This window comes from Galendromus occidentalis, unplaced genomic scaffold, assembly GCF_000255335.2.
Source record: "Galendromus occidentalis unplaced genomic scaffold, Mocc_1.1 scf7180000077191, whole genome shotgun sequence".
Taxonomy (NCBI): domain Eukaryota; kingdom Metazoa; phylum Arthropoda; class Arachnida; order Mesostigmata; family Phytoseiidae; genus Galendromus; species Galendromus occidentalis.
In genome coordinates this window covers 300028-319205 of record NW_003805179.1, presented here as the reverse complement: position 1 = coordinate 319205, position 19178 = coordinate 300028, and the positions used below count along the sequence as shown (strand labels likewise).

At 50.1% G+C, this 19178-nt stretch overlaps 6 protein-coding genes across 7 annotated transcripts in view; 3 read left to right on the top strand and 3 right to left on the bottom strand.

The window, feature by feature from the left end:
• Positions 1-176: 176 nt before the first annotated feature.
• On the bottom strand, positions 177-1670 carry Art3 (arginine methyltransferase 3). The gene has a single exon (XM_003741655.3). The coding sequence runs from the start codon at positions 1668-1670 to the stop codon at positions 213-215; it is 1458 nt and encodes a 485-aa protein (XP_003741703.2). The 3' UTR covers positions 177-212.
• Positions 1671-1916: 246 nt separating this feature from the next.
• Positions 1917-4510, top strand: LOC100908214 (pre-mRNA 3'-end-processing factor FIP1). Its single transcript, XM_003741653.2, has 8 exons — positions 1917-2184; positions 2352-2498; positions 2600-2783; positions 2983-3155; positions 3284-3442; positions 3537-3829; positions 3954-4136; positions 4253-4510. Exons 1-8 carry the CDS (start codon positions 2059-2061, stop codon positions 4338-4340), a joined length of 1353 nt encoding a protein of 450 aa, XP_003741701.1. The 5' UTR covers positions 1917-2058; the 3' UTR covers positions 4341-4510.
• A 3222-nt stretch (positions 4511-7732) lies between these two features.
• LOC100902062 (E3 ubiquitin-protein ligase RNF13) lies at positions 7733-10612 on the bottom strand. Of its 2 annotated transcripts, none has more exons than XM_029110992.1 (2): positions 9315-10612; positions 7733-9208 (listed from the first exon to the last, which is right to left on the bottom strand). In XM_029110992.1, the coding sequence occupies exons 1-2, from the start codon at positions 10257-10259 to the stop codon at positions 8942-8944; spliced, it is 1212 nt and encodes a 403-aa protein (XP_028966825.1). In that variant the 5' UTR covers positions 10260-10612; the 3' UTR covers positions 7733-8941. The 2 variants fall into 2 exon arrangements, with proteins under 2 accessions (XP_028966825.1, XP_018494398.1); XM_018638882.1 differs by having other exon boundaries at positions 7733-9202.
• A 1449-nt stretch (positions 10613-12061) lies between these two features.
• On the top strand, positions 12062-15065 carry LOC100908356 (solute carrier family 35 member F6). The gene is made up of 6 exons (XM_003741654.2): positions 12062-12158; positions 13021-13118; positions 13213-13312; positions 13474-13717; positions 13853-14020; positions 14181-15065. The coding sequence occupies exons 2-6, from the start codon at positions 13042-13044 to the stop codon at positions 14717-14719; spliced, it is 1128 nt and encodes a 375-aa protein (XP_003741702.1). The 5' UTR covers positions 12062-12158; positions 13021-13041; the 3' UTR covers positions 14720-15065.
• Positions 15066-15553: 488 nt separating this feature from the next.
• Positions 15554-17083, top strand: LOC114828126 (uncharacterized). Its single transcript, XM_029111000.1, has 2 exons — positions 15554-15918; positions 16380-17083. The coding sequence occupies exons 1-2, from the start codon at positions 15672-15674 to the stop codon at positions 17081-17083; spliced, it is 951 nt and encodes a 316-aa protein (XP_028966833.1). The 5' UTR covers positions 15554-15671.
• A 1161-nt stretch (positions 17084-18244) lies between these two features.
• The window catches only part of LOC100901772 (uncharacterized), a 71158-nt gene continuing 70224 nt past the window's right edge, over positions 18245-19178 (bottom strand). Inside the window, exons 8-10 of the mRNA XM_018638868.1 lie at positions 18874-19044; positions 18559-18689; positions 18245-18398 (exon numbers count right to left, since the gene is read on the bottom strand). Of these exons, the coding sequence (XP_018494384.1) occupies positions 18245-18398; positions 18559-18689; positions 18874-19044 (456 nt within the window). The remainder of the gene's footprint in view (positions 18399-18558; positions 18690-18873; positions 19045-19178) is intronic.

Here is a 19178-nt window from a genome sequence, read left to right as displayed (position 1 = left end):
TTCCTGTGCAGCTCGTATCGACAGAAGTGTCAGGGGGAAACGATGGGAGTCTGCTCGCGGTCACAGATTGGTCGAGTAAAGGAAGTCCCCTCGACGGGAAGGAAATTACTCGCAACCCCCCTCGCGCTTGGCCAATGAAAACTCCATTTATAGTGAAGCCGTGCTCATACAGATATTATTATATGTATAAATTAGTTACAACGATCACCCGCTCACAGATGATATTTCAAGGGAGGGCGACCGTCGAGCTCAATGCAGATTTCTAGTCCCCTCCGGTCACGGGGAGACCGTTCGACGCAGATTGTACCACAGATCTTGTCGTTTGCAGACACTTTTATGGGATCCGGGAGCAGGAATGTAGTTTGTTTCCAATGGGTAGGTTCTCCGCGCGGGTCGGTGCTCAACACCACCTTCCGCGGTAGGTCGAAACACGCGTCGAAGAAACCCACGAGACCAGTGACTGTCGTATCTCGCTCGCTCTTCAATTCGAACGGGGATCGGAAGGACATGGTATCCGCAACGGTCACAGTGTACAAGTTGAAGGTTTTTATCGTCGCGGTACTGCCGCATATGGACTCGGGCGCGAGCTGTCGCACCACTCCATCAGCTATTGCGGGTTCACGCAGACATGACATCTTGAAACCGTAGACGTCATCCCAGAACGCCACGTGCTGCTTGTATAGCTCCATATCGTCGGTGAGCGTTAGATACATGTTCGCCCTGTTGGGAAGCATCACTCCATTGGGCTTGAGATATTTATCCCTCGCAGCGATGACCGTATCTAGCATGCTCTCATAAATGAGGAAATAGCCCATCCATTCCGAAATGATGACATCAGCTGGCTCGAGCTCGAGATCTTCAAGTCTTCCCTTGACCAGATGCACGATATTCTCGAGCTTGTTCTCGCGAACGATATCCATCGCGTGGTAAATGATTTCAGAGAAGTCGACGCCGGTAACCTTCGAAGCTCCGCCGTCTCGAGCCAGGAACATCGAGAGAATCCCGGTACCGCAGCCGACATCGAGGCAGACTCTGTTTTTTACCATCGGAGTGTTCGTTACGATCGCGTCCCGATAGCTCTCTGTTCTGCGCTTGTCCTGCAACATTGTCTCATGGATTTCAATTTGCGAATATGAATCTATGTAGCCTGAATCTTCGGAGACTTTGAGATCTCCAACGGCTCTCGATATTTTGACATCCCCGGGCTGTCCTTGTCTCCCGTCGAGAATCACTCGTGCTGTTTTTTGCATCTGGACGATTCGTTGGTGAGCGATATCCAGCTGCTCCCGGAGGAAAGCAACATCGTTCATCGAGTCCTCGTCATGATTATGATCTTGAGAACGCTCGAAATCCACCCTGAGAAGGGGATCGTTAGGGATGGAAGGCTCCAAATACTTGTCATCGCTCCAGGGAGGCGACTGCGCGCTGGACAGCAGGCTGAACTCTTCCGGCGAAGGCTTTTCTTTCCTCAAATAGTTGATTGCTTTGATCACGTCGAATACGTCCTTCATCCGCGCGAAAACGCTGTTCAGCTGAACACCGTGTTTTGCCGCGCAGTGAGAAATGAGCTCGTGATCATTTGACGAAGCCTCTGTACAGAATACACACGGTATTGCGTCCACCGGTTCCGCATCCATCTCTTCATAGTCACTAGAATCACTTGAAGACATCTTTCGTGCTGTTCAACGACCACAGCTGATCTCCACACAAGAATCCGGAGAAATCTCAAATTCTGAAACTGGCAAGCCAATCGCGTCCGCCAAGTTTCACGCACAGCGAAGAAAAGACTCAAAACAAGACACACGTGCGCACCGTCGGTCCGCCCCGCTGAAGACCACCCGGAGAAGATGAAGACCGTCTGCTCAGAGTCGAATATTTGTAAATAGACGGGCGCCAGCATAGGCGCCGCCATTATTGCGTTCGAAGCTGCGGTAGCGGGGACGGCCACTATCAGTACAATACTGCTTTTTCCTTTTCGAAATGCCCTTGCTAAGCTGAATCCCGCGGATGAGTCGATTGAGTTTTTGAGCGTAACGAGCCAAATCGATAGTGACAGCCATGGGTGATCTAGAACCTCAGACCGTGGATGAAGAAGCATGGTTGTACGAATCGAGAGAAGATTCTGTGGACGCGAACGTTCCCCCGGGTACCGGCGACGATGAAGACACGGGAGCGCAATCACAGGTAGGGTCATTGTTCGTGGTTTTGGGGAGTCCCTCTTGGAACTATTCTCTGAAGTATTTCACGCGAAGCCCCCGTCCTCGCGAGGGGGTCTCTGGATTGAGCTTGTCTGTCTTCCGATAATTCAATGTGGAGATTTCTTCCATTGATTTCGCATCTACCTCATACAGGAAACCAATGGAGATGATTCTCAGGAAGAACCATTGATCGAAGATCCGCTCGCTGGGAAAGCCGCGGAGAATACCGGCGAGGCCGAAAATGACGGCGAGGTCGAAGAGGGTGAAGAAGAAGATGACGACGACGAAGACGACATCGAGGTAGGATTTTAGCGAAATTATTTTTTTCTCGGAAAGACGCTTTTCGGCATACCTAGAGCGTTGGATTCAGACGCCTCTAATAGTGGGATTTCCTCTCCTAGATCACCATTGGCGATACGAAAGCAGTACCGGCAGCACCTTCGTCAGCTTTCCCCGCTGCTCCCGTGAACATAAACATAAAGAAAAGCATAGCGACAACCGCAGTTTCATCGTCCGCGCCTGGCGGGCAGTTGATTAAAGCCCCTCATAAAGGCTTAGACATCGACGCTGTTGCTAGTATAAATGGTTAGTCCCAGCTCTTAAACTGTATCGGATTCGTCGGAGAGGAGGATCTAGGCGGAGATGGACGCTTGAAGACTTCACACTATTTTTCATCATATAATGAGCAATCCTGATGTACAGAATCGTGGAATGCGGATGACGGCGTTGTAGAATCAGGTTTGGATGACGGCTTATTAATCGATGATTCATTCATACAAAATAGGAACGAACATATACGAGTTCAACATCGACTCCCTTGAGGACAAACCGTGGAGGAAGCCGGGTGCGGACATAACAGATTATTTCAATTATGGCTTCACTGAAGATACTTGGAAAGTATATTGTGATCGGCAGAGACGACTCCGTGGAGACAATAATAACACGCAGGGTGTCAAGGTTCGTGATGTCGAATGAATGCCGAGAAACCGCTCGTTGCCGCTTTCAGTGGGACCATTGTAGGCGCTCCGATTTCTGTCTGAATGGAGTTTTCGCGCGAGTTCAACACAAACAATTAACCTTTGCAGAGCTTGGTCAATCAAGTTGTGTCATCGGCTCCTCCATACGAAAAACCGTACCGATCCTCATTCCAACCTCGATCTGAACCAAAAGAATTCAGGAAGAGCGGAACCATAGACGTAATCGGAGGTGCCAACTCAAGGAGACATGAAGAAGCACTGCCCCCTGTGAGTGGATCATGTACGATATTTCGATGCTCTGGGAGAGTTGGTTCGTCGGCGTCGCTCCGAAATTCCCTGGACGAGGATTTTTCCCTTCTAGATGATGCCGCCTCTCGCCGACATGCCATTCCCACCGGGATTACCACCTGGTTTTGATCCCCATGAGGGCATGCCGCCACATCATGGCATGCCTCCACCCCACGCGATGCCACAGCCACCCCCACCGTTTGATCCGAGATTCCCTCCGCCCCCGATGAATATGGCGCCTCCTTTCGATCCTTACGGTGGCCCGCCCCCACATGCGGTTGTTGGTGGCGATTTTCATCGGCCCGATGATCGTCCACCTATGATGCCGGACGATATGGACTTTTCTGACCGAAGAAGACACCACAGGTAAATTATAATTTTCCCCACGGCTTTCGGGCCTGCTGGGGGTGTCGGGGACGCGGCTCTCGTCCGCGTTCCCACTTCCCCTAAGTTCGATTCCGGGTTTACATCGTGGACTGTTTCGCCGCAGATCGAGGGACGACCGTGAGGAACGCGATTACCGCGACGACCGAGACAGAAGGCACCGAAGCGACAGAAGCGAAAGGGATGACAGAAGAGACAGAGACCGAGAAGACCGAGATTCGAGGAGAGACAGGGAAAAGGATAGAGACAGAGACCGAGATCACCGAGATATGAGCGAAAGTAGACACAGGTGAGAGAAAATTCATCGTAGGAGAATGGGGAGACGACCGTCTCAGCTGCGACAATCGATCGCATCGAATGTTTTCGAATGAGATCTCAAAGCTGAATTGTTCCACCCGCTTTCAGGTCTAGTCGGAAATCCCGGCGACATGACGACGACGAAGAAGATCGCAGACAGAAACACAAGCGATCGAAAAGAGACGACGACAACTGAACTCGCCTCTTGTTCGATGTTGGGTCATCGATGGTCTACCATGTACTAGCATCATTGTTTGGCCCTTGTTCTGATAGACCACGCTCTATCGATGACAAACTTCCTGGAGAACACGTCATGAGGTGGAAGGGCACCGAGGACGGTTCATATCCTTCCCCGCTGGAAGAGAGGGGTACGAATAAATTTGTAGAAAGTTTTTGCTTGAACAGACGTATTCATTCGGGAAGCAGACTGGGTAGGTACCCAGGTTATGCTCGAAGTATTCGAAAGGGTCATATTGAACAACGGCGTCCGCATGAATTCGAAAAGCTGAGCCAAATAAGACTCTATCAGGCGTCGGACAATTTCTCTATAACAGTGATCTGCAACCCTCTCCCGTCCCAGGACCCCCTCAGAGGAATCACTTTGCTCCGCAACCCCCTAAGAGGCACACTCAACCCCGTGACAGAGATTAGAGTTTTTATGCCAGATTTCTGAAGTAACACTGTGACTGCGCTATTCACTTCGCGGGGACTGGATGACAGCTCGAAAAGCAGAAGTCGCCAGATCCAAAACTTTCCGTGCGAGTTCTCTGATCAAATCGGAGGGTTGACTCGATAGTTGGGGGCTTCCGTCCAGCATCGAGCTGTCATGTACTGCTCATCTTCACCCTTTTCCCAATCGGCAATGCGGCGCGGAAGAACGCAAGGCGAGAATTTTCAGCGTCGATTTCAGTGCGGAATAGCCGAAGACCCCGAAGCAATGCTTGAAAAATAGCTGGAGCCCAACGACCCCCTGAGCGGGCTCTGCGACCCTATTTTGGGTCGGATTCCAGATCTATAATCATACGGTACGTTCCTAGACTATGAAGATTCCATTCCGTCTCTCTGGATGCAATTCGGAGAACGGGACACGGGGAACATACTCCGACAGACTGGCTCACATGAGAGACCGAGCTGACGGAGGCGACCCCAATATGTAATTGGGCTTCCCGACACCGAATTCCACTCGACGGGGCGAAATCATGTTGAGAGAGTGATGCTGCACGAGAGCGCCCATACGGAACTTGCTGGATATCGAGTCTGGGCTTCCGTGCAAGGTCTCGCGAGACTAAGCTCTGGGCAGTTTTTCTCATTCTCGGACTTATCATCCTGCATAGAGAGGAGGGATCGAATGTGAGCTGCTTACACCGAAGATTTCTTTCGTGTGTCCCTATAGCAGCTAATCGCGGAACGATCCATGTTTCATTGAGGTTTGGACCCGGTGCGGTGGCAACGTTATATAACGAGTGATTCAGCGCTCGCATCTATCCCGAAGCTTCCACTGACCACGCCTGCTGAGTGGTCGTCGAACATTCACCCTCTTCTCTGACCTTTTCTTTTGTCGGGGCCGCGGTATCAATCGTTTCCGGCGGTCGCGTGATTTTTCAGAGTTCGAGTATCTGATCCTAACAAAGTCAGCTCGTGGAACAAAGGGCCCCGTGACGGGATACTCTTCCTCCTCCGAAGCGCATCCTCGCTCGATCGATGCGAGTGCTTCCGCAGCAAACTTTACCATTGGTATTGGTATCTAAGACTCGGTATTGGTATTTATTTATCCTCATTTAGGTTTCTTAAATGACACCTTCACTCCGGTGGCGAGTAGTCTCAGCGGATATTGTTAGTTTCTTCCTCCCACCGCTGTAGGAGTCTCTTGGTGTAGCGTATCATCCTCGAGGAGGGATCTCTGTGAAGTTCCAGTCGTTTCAGTATTTCCTCTTCCTCGAAGAATGCTTTGTTGCATTCGCAGATGACGTGGCCTATGGTTTCAGACACCGTTGGTTGACTACGACTCCTCATTACGATTTTCTTCTCAGGTGGAAGAAATGATATTCGTAGGTCCAGTGGCGTGGACGTAGACAAGGTTTGCTGACACGGAAGAGACACTGAGCCTGGATGGGGGTGGGAATCAAGGCCCCGGGTTACAGTACCCGAGACGTTAAACCTTGGCTGTGTGGTTCAGCGCGAAGAACTTGGGTCATCGATTTGCTCAGCGATTTCCAGGAGAAACCGGGAGGAGAGCCACTCATCTAGAAGTCCCGACGAAATAAGTTGATTTCCGAGGCATTCTGGCTTTATCCGAAACCTTGATATGGTGGAATGTCGGGTCCTCTCGTCACTGTATAATCCGTCTTCCTTTCGAGAAGAACTAGGTTGTACTGATCCATTATGGATGCAGATTAGCTAGTTTCAACAGCGGTATGTTTGCTGATTCCTCGAGTATCGTATAATTTGTTAAAACAGGTAAAGCGGACGGAGCCTGGAGCAAACAGCTGCCCAGTCCGAATAAAACACGTCTCCAGTACCATCGAGATTGGGCGCCCTACCTTATTATTGCTCATTACCCATCGGGATTGGGCGTCTTACCTTACAATAACTCACTACTGGAGTTCCTGAATTTAGAACATTTCAATTTTCCGACTTTCGAATAAGGATAGATCTGGTTGCAGTATCCTCATCCTGGCGTTTCCCACATCTTCCGGCGACGGGGAAAACTCATCAGAGGCGATTGCCTCGTCGATGTGGTCCTCGGTCCTCTCGCCGGTAGTCAGAATATTTTTCTAGTAGTCACTTCAGGAGGCGCCAGAAGTTACGGAATAATCGCCTAGGACTCGCTCCCATGACTTGGCGTGGAGCTTACGAGCACATCTTATTGTTCACCCTTCAATCAATAAAGGATGACAAAAGACACCGAGAGCTGTGGGACTCAGCTGACCTCTTTCTCATCTTTCTGCGTAAGGGCTGGGAATCGACGGCTGAGGAATCGATAGTTTTTATACCCCCCAGTCCCAGCGGAAAGAAATCCTTTCAGTCAGGAGCGACGATTTGACTCAAGCAGCTCCTTCGCATGATGACATGACTTCCTTTAACTCCCGAAAGGGGAGGGATTCCTCTATACGCGGCGCGGCGGCATGACTCGCCCTAATGACCGCATGAATCACACAATATGGCTTTAAATGCTTTCCAGCGGAATCGAAAACCTGATTCATAGATACGAGAGTCGGACGGATCGCCAAATCTCGCAGTCGGTATTGGAGGAATTGATTCGCGAATGACTGACCGGGCGCCGCTATCTCCATCCGAGTCGATTCCGTGATGTCGGAGCACGATGAAAGTGAATTTCCTGCAAAGTTATGGATTCGGAGGTGTGTCCCTGCATGGGGGGGCTCCTCATCTCTCTGGAGCGAGATCGGTGCAGATGTGAGAAGCGGGACTGCGAGCTCTCAGAAGCGGATCGTTTGTCGTTTGCTTGTGAAAACAAAGAACGCTCCTCAAGTGCCCCGTAGATTACGTCGTGACGGAGTAACGGCAACGCATTAGTCACATCGACGAGAAAGTATCCGATTGGGAGGGAAAAGCGGGGGCTTACAGTTCTGCTGGAAACTCTCGGCCATTTATTTCGGAATTGGGAGGCTCACTTAACATAATCACTGATTTTCTCTCGCATCATTGCTTAATATACTTAACGGTTGTTCGGAAAGATGATGCTCGGGACGCTCAAACTGAATTCTCGGTACTATTTTTCTCGCGGAAACGGATCGAATTCGTCTTGTCGCCATCAACTCGCACCATGGTCAGCACCACTCTCATCACAGAGCAGCTCGAAAAATCAGAGATAGACTGAGATTGTGATGCTGTGGTGGATAGATTCAACGCCGTGTCGTCAGAGGAACATTTCGCGTGGACTTTCCAGTGTCCGACGACAGCTACCGTCGCAATCGCCGAGCAAGCTACTCGGTCCAAAATAATGTATAGAGAGAGCGTTCTTCTCGACACAGCTATTTACAATGACACCCTCTCTTTGGACACTGATTTGAAGTCTACCTCGACAATTCTTGTGACTCCGTGGGGGAGAAGACACGCGATGCGGCTCCTCAATAATGAATTAATGAACCTTATAATGGTGATCACAAGCTCAGAGAAGGAAGCACACTCACAATCGACAGCTTGACTTCATCTTCAGCGTGACTGGCGTATTCTTTCCAACGATCTGTCTTCCTAAAGCCTAATATGCTCTCTCGACGAATGATCACTCTCCCTCAGATGATCCATGCATATCGCGGGAATTGGGAGGAAGAAAGAGAAGGAATCGATGAGCCAGGAAAATCCCTCAGAAAACAGGAGGGTCGCTGGGAAGATTGAACAAGGGGTAAATCCTCTCCCTCGATGACCGTAGTATTGATGGTTCAATGAAAGGCTATCGGTTCGTCCACCGGTCTTCAGCTCACGCTATTGATTGAATTGATCAATTCATCCGTACGGACCTCGATGCGGCGGGAGCCTCATAATAGACACGCTCGGTATAATTAGATGGAAGGCGCTCGACTTCAAATCGGGTTAAGTCGTTGTTGTTTTCACGATTGGTCTTTTCCTCTTTTTCGAAAAACGAAACTCTACAAGACAGACGATCCCATTTCGATCGACAGGGCATTCAGATACATTGGGGCGCCCTACGCAGCTTACGGACGGTTCACCGCACACCTTAACTTTTGTATAATATTTGTATATCACCTGAGAGTTGGAAATTTCCGTTTCGAACGGAACGGAACACGATCGAAATAAGGAAGGGGGAAACGAACATCTTCACAGCAGTTGCTGCTCATCGTCGGACCCCATTTGGGTAACGCACACCATTTGATTTTGAGGTGATAGTTCCGCCGATGTCGAGGGACCGGCGACAGTTGCGTCGTCCAGCGGCTCCGGCCGGTGCCTGCGAGATCGTTTCTTTTTCTTCAATTTGCGTCTCGGCAGAACCTCGACTTCATCGTTCAATGAGTAATGACCTCCAGGGGCGAAGGCTGCCGAGCTGGAAGCCGCTCCAGCAGGACCCTCAACGTCCTCGATCTGCACCTGGAGGCGGAAGAATTTTTTTTATTCACTCGAAAAAGAATCGATCCTCCAGTCAAGGAGCACGAGTTCCGGGCGTATGTTCTCGGGGAAATTTCAAATAACCCACCTCGGTATGCTCGGGTCTCGGTGATTCGTTTCGAAATGTCCCGCCGCCCGTGTCGTGTTGATTGCTCAGCAGAGGAGCTGTCTCATCGTCGGAGGAGTCTTCCGGCATTCCCGGTAGTATGATTTTGCGTTTACAGAGGGGGCACACCCGACGATTTTTTGTCAGCCATGGGTCGATACACTTCGCATGGTAGGCGTGCGAACACGGTAGTACGCGGAGCTTATCTCCTTCTTGATATTCATCGAGACAAATAGAACAAGATTCGTATCTCTCGAACTCCGGAGAGCCCTTCGTCCACTTTTTCACGGGCAGCTGTTTCAAGTACTTCTTTGCTAATCTGTACCTAGCGTTGCGACGTCGTTCCCGATACCAACGGGCACAATGTTGAGCGACGACTAGAGAAGATATCATGATGATGCAGAGTAAAACAATTATGATACACGGAATAATGTATCCGAGCAGGTTGAATTCCGTCGTTGGATACCATTCTAGCAAGTAGCCTTCGTCGTAGGTGAATTGCTGGAGCGTCCTCCCATCTCTTTTCGAGATGAGAACAGCGTATATGCTGATGTCGCTCAGACCGAAAGGACGAGCGAGAAGATGTTCCTCATCACTGTCGTAAACTATGACACCGGCGTAGCCAGCTCGTTGCGCGTTTGTCAATTTTACATAGAATGTGCAATCATAGCGGCGCACCAGCAGGAACCACGAAAAACTATCGTTGCTCGGGTACGGTACATTCGGTATCGTCGTACAGGCGTTGACGGGCGCCGCGATGACCAGTCGACCCAACGCTCCATCGTCGGGAGGAGTGCTGTACGTGATGCTTGTTCTCTCCTCGATCGTGAGCAAGCTCTCGTTCGAGTTGCCGCTGTATACTCTTATGTAAGACTCCGACCAGTCGGGCAGGGAAGCAAGAAACACTATTGTTGACAACATCCACATCGTGCACCGATCACCGAGTCACCGAGAGTCACTTTTCATTCAGAAGGAGCGCTCGTGTCCTAATTTACTGTCGTTCGAGCGCACCGGGAGCGACACCATTGCTTTTATCATAACGATTCACTCGCTGCTCACCCGAACAACTCGCACGGTTCACCGACGGCAACGCGAGATTTCACGGGAGCTCCTTGCCTTCCGTCCGACCGCCCACTTCAAGGACAGAGCGTCATCGAATCCAATTCAACTCCGACCGTGGACGATCCTTATCCGGGACGAGCAAGCCGTAACCGTGGTAGGAAAAAACTTCAATCGAGCACCTGACGAGCATCAGCTGCTCTGGATTTGCGCAGCTCGTATTCTGCACTCGAAAACAGCGAGGTAAACAATGGCTAGCAGACGACCCATATGGATGATGATCGTGATCCATCAAAAGAGCCCGACCCTCGGCTCTCGGTTTTATCCCGGATCTCAACGTTCTGAAGGAGAGAATTTCCAAGTATGCTGTCTCTTGGGAAGCGAACGGGTGAACGTAATCAAGCCCTCGTATCTCGGCTATCAAATCCGAATGGTCAGCTTCGCGCGAAATTCGACGGCTTATCCACAGTGCTTGCGACTTGCGACTCGCGATGATTGAAAAGAGTTGACCACTCTCGTCTGTAGGGGTTCCTGTCTCTCAATGAAAGACTATCAGTGGTCAGAACAATGTTCAGGTTTTGGGATTGTTGGTCTTGCCCGTCGTAGAGAGAGGCCACCACGGCGGCTGACCCGAAGTCATTGTTCGTTAGGGCCTCTTTCAGATTTCCCATAGGCAAGCGGTCATGCTTTCCGGACGGATTCTGTGAGGATTCCGCATGCGAATTAAGCACGAATGCACTGCACCCCCGGGAATTCCCCAAGTCTAAATCGAGCGTAGAGAGAAGGTGCCTTGTACTGCTCAGCCATAACGGCAGTTGCCTCGGCTGACCAAGAGCGAGCGGTCTCACTCAAGTTCCGTAATCAGAGGCAATCGTTATCACTTATCACTGACGGAATCACCATCAAATCACAATATGTGACGGATAAATGCGTTCGGTTTTCAATCGTTCGCGTACACACAGAGGATGGACTAATGCGAGCATGGCGAAGAATTATTGGATTAGGTGGTATACAAGTTGCTTTGACCGCGATGAGATCGACCGTATTAGGCTCATTGACTGAACGAGACGCAAGAATTCGTTCACTCTCCGAAGTCAGGAGATCATGACTATCGGGCCGCACAAGCTGTCTCGCCCCTCTTATCGCCGGTTCCCTCCACTCCTACGACGGGATGCTTCTCCGATTCGCTCTCATAGCGCGAAAGCTCTCCGTTGTCCATCCTCTTGGCTCTAAGGCGAACGATCTCTTTGTGAGCTCTCGTCACTACCACAGAATCTGAACCTCCAGGAACCTGTCCGCAAACAGATGGAAGCCATGCGGGGGTAGCTGGTCCCAAAACCGCCTTGTTCCCCCAACGCCGAATCATAGCAGAAGTGATTCACACTCTCGTCGGAACGGTCATTGGCAGAGAGGAACGACCCGAAAGCTGTCGAATGAAACGAGTGCCTGATGCTTATTGCAACTTCTGATCCGCAGAATCTGTACACAATATCTCTAATGCAGGAAATCGAGATCGGATCCATCTGAAGAGTCTGTCAAAGAATAACACATTTCCTCCTTATCTCCCACGAAAGCCTTAGGGCGATGATCCAACTCCGTTGAATAGTGAATCGTCGAAGCTTCTTCACTCCCCGAACTCCCAGACACGGACTCGTCTCGTGAAACGTTTCGAAACAGCTGGGACCCCCGTTCTGACGTACATGGCACTGACGGAGATCAGTCGTTGAGAGGAACCAGGAGTTTCACAACTTCAGAATCGATAAGCAGGTGAACAACCTTTCATCGATGATCTTTGTAGAATTGCCTAGATTTTTATCAAGAATCCCTCGAACTGAGCTAATTGATGTGTCGGTGGGAGTCCGTTTTCTGGAATCGAGTGAATTCCATGCCTCCGAAACCTCGCACGCTGACGCTGGCCTTTTTCGGTTGGAATCCTTATTTCATTTTGATGCCTCCATACTAGCGAGAAGGGACCCGAGTTCCATGGATTTTGCGTCCAGGAGGAGGAAATATTTTCGCAGGTCCCACCATGCGATGTCAGATCTTGAAAACCACCTGACAGAGTCCCTGAAGCACTATGGTTTTCATGAGAATTCCCCGTCGAGACATGGGCATCCAAGTCTGTGACACATGTGTGTTCTGTTCCCGAATTGTCACCCTGCTTCACTGTTCCGAGTAACGGCCTGATAACTGCGCGTCTCTCTCATACCAGGCTTATGGGGAAGCAAGCTCTCGTTCCCGCGCCAGCTGGCCTGGCATCGCATCGTCTCTGCGACCCGAAATACCCATTTCGATGCGTCGCGACATGTCCGAGAAATACTTTTCTCGAATTTTACGCGGGATTTCCTAGGAGAGGTCATCAAGAAAGTAAAATCGTTCAGGGCGAGCATTTCACGCGAGATGGTGGCTTATTCATCGCGCGGAGTAGCTCCCCGATCGGGCCTCTATGACTCACATTCTGTTGGACATGCTTGAATCTAAACGGATCGGAATTTCACCTCGTGATCTCGATATTCGACGTTCTCATTGCGCCGCGAGAACTGGGCGCGTACTACGGATAGGGCCGCACTCCATGTCGTGGCACGCGTCCGGAAGTTTCTGACTCTATCGCGATTTGCATTCATTTCAGACTCAAGTCTAACTTATCGCTATGGCCTGGACTGGTTATCAATTTTTCCTGGCCGGCCTACTGGTCTTCACCGGCTCGATCAACACTCTCGCGACGAAGTGAGAAGGCTCCCCTATGTGGAAAAATCACTTATAATCGTCAGCAGGATCATCGTACCCGAATATTAATCATCTTCTCCCTTTCTTCGACCAGATGGGCGGATAGAGGCGTTGCTCCTGGTCGACCCGATGGCGTCATGCGCAACGGAACGAGCACTTTGACTCCTCACACCTTCCAACATGCCTTCTTGCAGGTATGAGAGCTTCTCGAGAGATGAGAGCGCAATCCCCTCGTCGATTCGGCCTTGAGGAAACAAAAACATGCGATCGGAACTTTGCTTAAAATTGAATTTCCGAAAGAGCTACTCGCATTGGGATTCCTGTCAGGAATTGTTCGATCCTCTATTTTCCGCAGGCGCTTGGAATGTTCATTGGAGAGTTCACATGTCTCGTTGTCTTCAAACTCCTTTTATGGAGATACGTGGGCTGGAATGGACGGGAGGATGAAGATCAAGATACGATCCCCTCCGTACTCCGGGGAAGCCGCACCTTCAACCCACTGATATTCCTACCCCCGACTCTCTGTGATATGATCGGAACGACGACTATGTACGTTGGTCTCACCCTCACCTTCGCATCTTCCGCGCAGATGTTCCGAGGTGAGAGAATATTCACAAGTCGATAATGGTATATGTGCAAGAGACGGTAGGGTTGAGGCTCCTCCGACCCGTCCTTTAGTCAGGAGTCGGGGCAATCTCGTCAGTGATCTTGACACACGCTCTGGTCTTTTTTAGGTGCTGTTATTCTTTTCACTGGACTCTTCTCGATGATTTTCCTGAAGAGACAGGTGCGCCTGTTCCAGTGGATCGGCATCCTTTTTGTTCTCGTAGGTCTAGCGATAGTGGGAGCTGCTGATATAGTCTACGGTGGGAATACTTCGGGAGCTCCGAATGTGTTTTTGGGTAAGCTTCGTCCCTACGTTCTCAAGCAGGAGTCGATCTCTTGGCGGGTGCCGGTCATGCTCGAGATGGCATCGAACCGACATTCCAACACAATTGATATTTGATCGGCGATGATCGGGGGGAGCATAAGGGATGACGGCATGCATTTCCTGATTTTTAGGTGATGTACTGATTGTGTGCGCTCAGGTAGTCACAGCGACCCAGATGGTCCTAGAAGAAAAATTCGTCGTTGGAAGCAATGTGCCTCCTCTGCAAGCCGTCGGCTGGGAAGGTCTATTCGGCATTCTCTGCATGGGAATGCTCCTCATACCGCTAAACTTCATCCATTATCACGGTGCTCCGATAGAGGACTCGATCGACGGACTCTACCAAATGTACAACTCGCCGCAAATCGCCGGCGGTTTTTTCGGAACCGTACTGTCGATTAGTTTCTTCAACTTCGCTGGAGTGTCAATCACGAAAGAAATTTCAGCAACGACCCGCATGGTTCTGGATTCTGTTCGCATCATCGTCATTTGGTCATTCACAGTGCTCTTCAAATGGCAATCATTCATTCCGTTGACGCTGGCTGGCTTCTTCGTACTCGTGTTGGGAATGAAAATTTACAATCGTATCATAAAGATTCCGTGCTTACCCGGCTACGAGAGCACAGAATCGGCGGAGATTCAGGAGAGAAGACTGATCGAAGACGAAGATTAGCTCCCACAGGACCGGAGTTGGGTTTGAAAAATGACCATTGGAATCTCCTGAGTACGTCTCGACCACCAGTGTTCCAGGAAGCTCACAAACATTCGTCAGCAACCAGGGGGTGCCGTTAATGGGGGAAGCCCATGGGAGATAAGGAAGATCTTTCAAAATCAGGATTTCGGTTTTGATGGTGAATCTGTTCTGTAAATATCCAGCGAAGCTTGAGCTTTATCCAGATAGATAGATACGCCTTGGAGTTTGTTCATAGTGATACTCTTCGGAGCCTATTCGAGAAAACTTGGGAGCGCGTCTTCCGATAGATGAGAGCGAGGAAGCAAGGGAAAATATAAAAGCGCTTTTTAAACGAGCTGACGCTTTTAAATCATTGTCTCATTCTTTGAAGGCGCCTATCAGCGAACCGTCATCCCGTACAGCGAATGGACTCGGGGTGCGCTGCGATGAGGCTTGGGGGATGGAAGGAATAGTAATTCTTCCTCTGTGGAAAGCTTGAGGGGCAATGTCGATAAGATCCCGTCGGAAGCGATCGAAAATCGGGAGATAAGTGCTGAGTCTGCTTTGATATCCGTCCTCCCTCGAACGCTCGTCCGTAGGGATCAGATCGCTCCGTATCGAGCTTTGGACGAATGGATGGATGGATGAACGTATTCGAAGGGTTGGCGCCCCGATCGGAGAGCCTTGGAGCTACAGTCTGAGACCGCAAATAGCTCCCGCGACCATCACTCAGTCGATCGACAGCTGAGCGATCCAGTTGGGAGACTGTCAGGGAGAGATCCATTTCCATCGACTGCCCGGGAGCTCGTTCCCGCTGATATGCGACACCCCTCAGTCTTCGATATTCCCGATAGTATTCCGCGACGTTCGTGTCACGGCGGCGTGTGGCAGTGTTCTTACTACGCAACATGTGCGTAAATAGTGCCTGAGTTCGAAAAGCTCGAGAATCAGAATGCGTCTCCGTTTCCTTTTACCGGCTCATTTCATCGGGGCGATTCGTAGGAAGGTGAAAAAGAGAACGATCTCGTCGACTCGGAGGGAGTCCCAGTCATCTCTGGAGAAACTGGAACGGATTCGCAGCATTCCAGAGATCGAGATCGAACTCCCGCCAATCGAACACATAACTGTTCCGGAGTTGGTGGTGTCCGAAGCTGCTCGTCTAGAACCTCCAGCGGAACTACACGAAACCATACATTCAAGTGAGTAGATCACCGACTTCATACATACTTGACTTGAGGCCCAGTGATGATAGTGACTCCAGGCGTACGACTTCGTTTCCCTGATCATGAAGCTCTCTGGAGTATTGATCCGGAGTCATTCGGACCACTTCACAGAGTGATCCGCCCTCGGACTCATCACGACTCCGAAGGTTCGAGATCCGCACCCTGCGAGAACGCATTCGAGGCTTTCGCAGGAGAGGGTTACGATTCGAGGAAAGGTCGAACCCAACATATTGTGCGAGAGTACTTCAGGGAACTTCGCGTCCTCTGTTGGATGGATCTCCATGAGTCTCTCCGTCTTGCCGTCTGAGTCCCTGCTGGAGTTAGTGAATGGCAAAGTTTCAGCTGTCGACTCGGCGGGAATCGCATTGAGCTTGAGCATTGAGAGAGGGGAATTATTTTCAAACCCGCCCCCTTATAAGTTCCTCTCAACTTTCTAGCCTCATCCCGAGGACGCAATGGATACCGGAATCACGGATATTCTTCATTCGCCTCTAGCAACTCCAGTCATCGCATTGGATACAGGTTGAGAAGACCCGTGAAAAAGACGAGAAAATCTAAAACACCGTTCCAGAAAAAGATGCATCTCTTGGCTCACTTGCTCCCACTCTTCCACGACACCTTATCTATGTTTCATGACGTTTGCCAAGCGGCAGAACTCATGCTGCAATTTCTCAAAAGTACCCTGGACACTTGTCGACACCTACCTATCGTGGTTCTAGTGATATTCCTGGTTTCGAGCTTAGAGACGATTTTGACGATTGTCTTCTCGACAGTGCTCCTGGCTTTGCACATATACTCCCCGAAAATATTCAGGCCCCGATGTAAAGTGCGAGCGCTCCCTCGAATATCGATACGGATGTGTATAGTTTTCCAGAAGAGCATTTCCTTAGCCGCCGTGGGCATAAATGTAGTATCCCTACGTGGCGGCGCAGCTTCGGTCTCGGTATGGATGAGTGCTTTGTCTTTGTTATATTTCGGACAATTCATGGGTTATCTGAATTCTTTCAAACTGGCAATTTTAATCTCAGTGCTTCTGACGAAAGCAGCACCACAACAAGCTTTGAGGTGCTTGAAACATTTCAAAAAACAAATCAAGCAAGCTCCCGGCACTGAGCTTTTTCGAACAAATCAGAAAAAATAATCGGCATAGGTTTCCCTGAGATGGGCGTAATATAAGATAATTCTAAATTAAGCGGATTCTGCGCCGCGAGCCGCGTGATATGACGGACGCGCCGTCGGAAGGAATAAAATGCCTACCATCTTCGGCAAATTGAAGAGAGCGTAGCCGGTAATTCATGAAATAAGCTATTTCTCTCTTTTTATTGGTGCATCCTTGGTACGTAGGTTGATATTTGACAAAACGTGCCCGTGGCTGGAGGATCTCGGGCACCGTGATAGACGTATCGCCCGAGTTCGCCGGAGTCGATGAGTCACGTAATCTTCGGGCTGGGTTGTCTATTTGTTACGAACGTCACCCAATCTCGAATGTATGTACACGGCACTGTGTATGCGGTGGAGGAATCGGACAGAAGTTCCAACTCCGGTAAGCTGGAAGACGAAACCCGCGCGAAGTTTTCCAGTAGAGGCACGTAGAGTTCCCGGCGGAAGAAGCGAAAAACTCCCATCTATGTATGGCTGTCCGATCTACGGCGATTCGTCATCGAGTCCGAGCATGATAAATCCAGCAACGGTAACATGATAGGTATGTGTGTATTCATTCCATTCAGCCCGGACTGATCTAAGCACGCCGGCGCCGTCAGAAATTCACCTTCCTTTCCGTCGGAACCTCCGGGCTAAACGACAATCTATGATGATGAGTTTCCTCGAGAGGTAATTCGATAATAATAAATGATATATTTTACAAGGTTCGCTGAGCGTTCCAGAAAATGGTGATTCGTTGTCTCATACTTGTAGCTGTTTGTTGAACCAACGTTAGAGGAGTTCCATCACGATCGTTGCGTCAACGAATGCGTCCGTGTAATGTTATAATCAGATGCGACAAACGAACCGGTAACAAAGCACTTGTGAGTGACTGCTCTTCAACCGCGATCGAGGAGCAAGCATACAGGCTATGTACAACAAGCTGAACCAGCGCCACAGTATTCGTTCTCTCGGAGCAAGAGGTGAGCCTGTCTTCGATTAAGGTTCAGACGAGAGGCAACTAAGGCAAGTGTTGTGAACGTAGTGTAAGATATGTCTGTATTTCCCTTGCCGTCTCGATTGTGTGTATGCTTGTCGTGTCCACTACGTGTATGTATGCAGGTTTGGTCGGAAGTCGGAAGATGATCGCAGTCACACGAGTCTATGTGATAACTACTCCTTTGTGTACACAAGGTCCATTTTCAGCTTCCATCAGCGCTGGCCACAGGTAGGTACGGATGTGTTCAGAACTCTGATTCGAAGAGTGGAATCGCACGTGGTAGTCTGAGCGGAATGTGCGGGTTTCAAACTCCAGTCTGAAAATTCGAATGATTTCAGCGTTGAGCGAAGCTTATTCGGGAACGAGGGGGCAACGGACGGATATCGTGGAAATCGACGTCGACTCTCTGCGCTCGATAGCGATCGGGCTGCTCAGAGTTGCTCGACCAGGACGGGGGCCGTACACCGATTACCCACCTGTAGGGAGGTGTCTGAGTTGATAAGGCCCAAGCCAACCTCACACTGTCTCCCACGTAGGTGATCAAACCTCGACAGTCTTTCAGACACGGGTAGTCGTAAAGTGTTGCTAGTATTTGTTGGCAGACATCCTAGAAGAGTTTGAACCAGATTTGACGAGCGAGATTCGAATATAGGGAATGACGCGCCCCAGTAGCGTGCCGTTCGGTGGGTAGGAGATATATGCGGAGTTCGTGGCGAGAGCTCATTTTCAGCTAAACGAGTAGTTATTCAGGTCTTATGAACTTTTTGAACACCTGAACGCTGGTAACTCACTTGTATGTTTTTCGTTACGTCGAAGTCTTCAGCCTTGCTTCGAAGATAAAGTTCAACGCTAGCTTCAAGATCTTCAGCGTAAGGATCAGAAGCGGCATCCTTGACTCTCAGAGCTCTCCTCACCTGGCTCTTCATGTCAGCTATGGTGTTCTGTACGGACCGGAATGCGAGCTGCAAATCATCAGAAATGTGTCAGAAGTCGGAATAATCGGGCATTGTCGGACGAGAATGGGCGACGATCCTACGCGACGTAAATCGAAGGCTGCCGGCCCGGGGCAATTCCGGTCACGCGGAAGGAACCATTC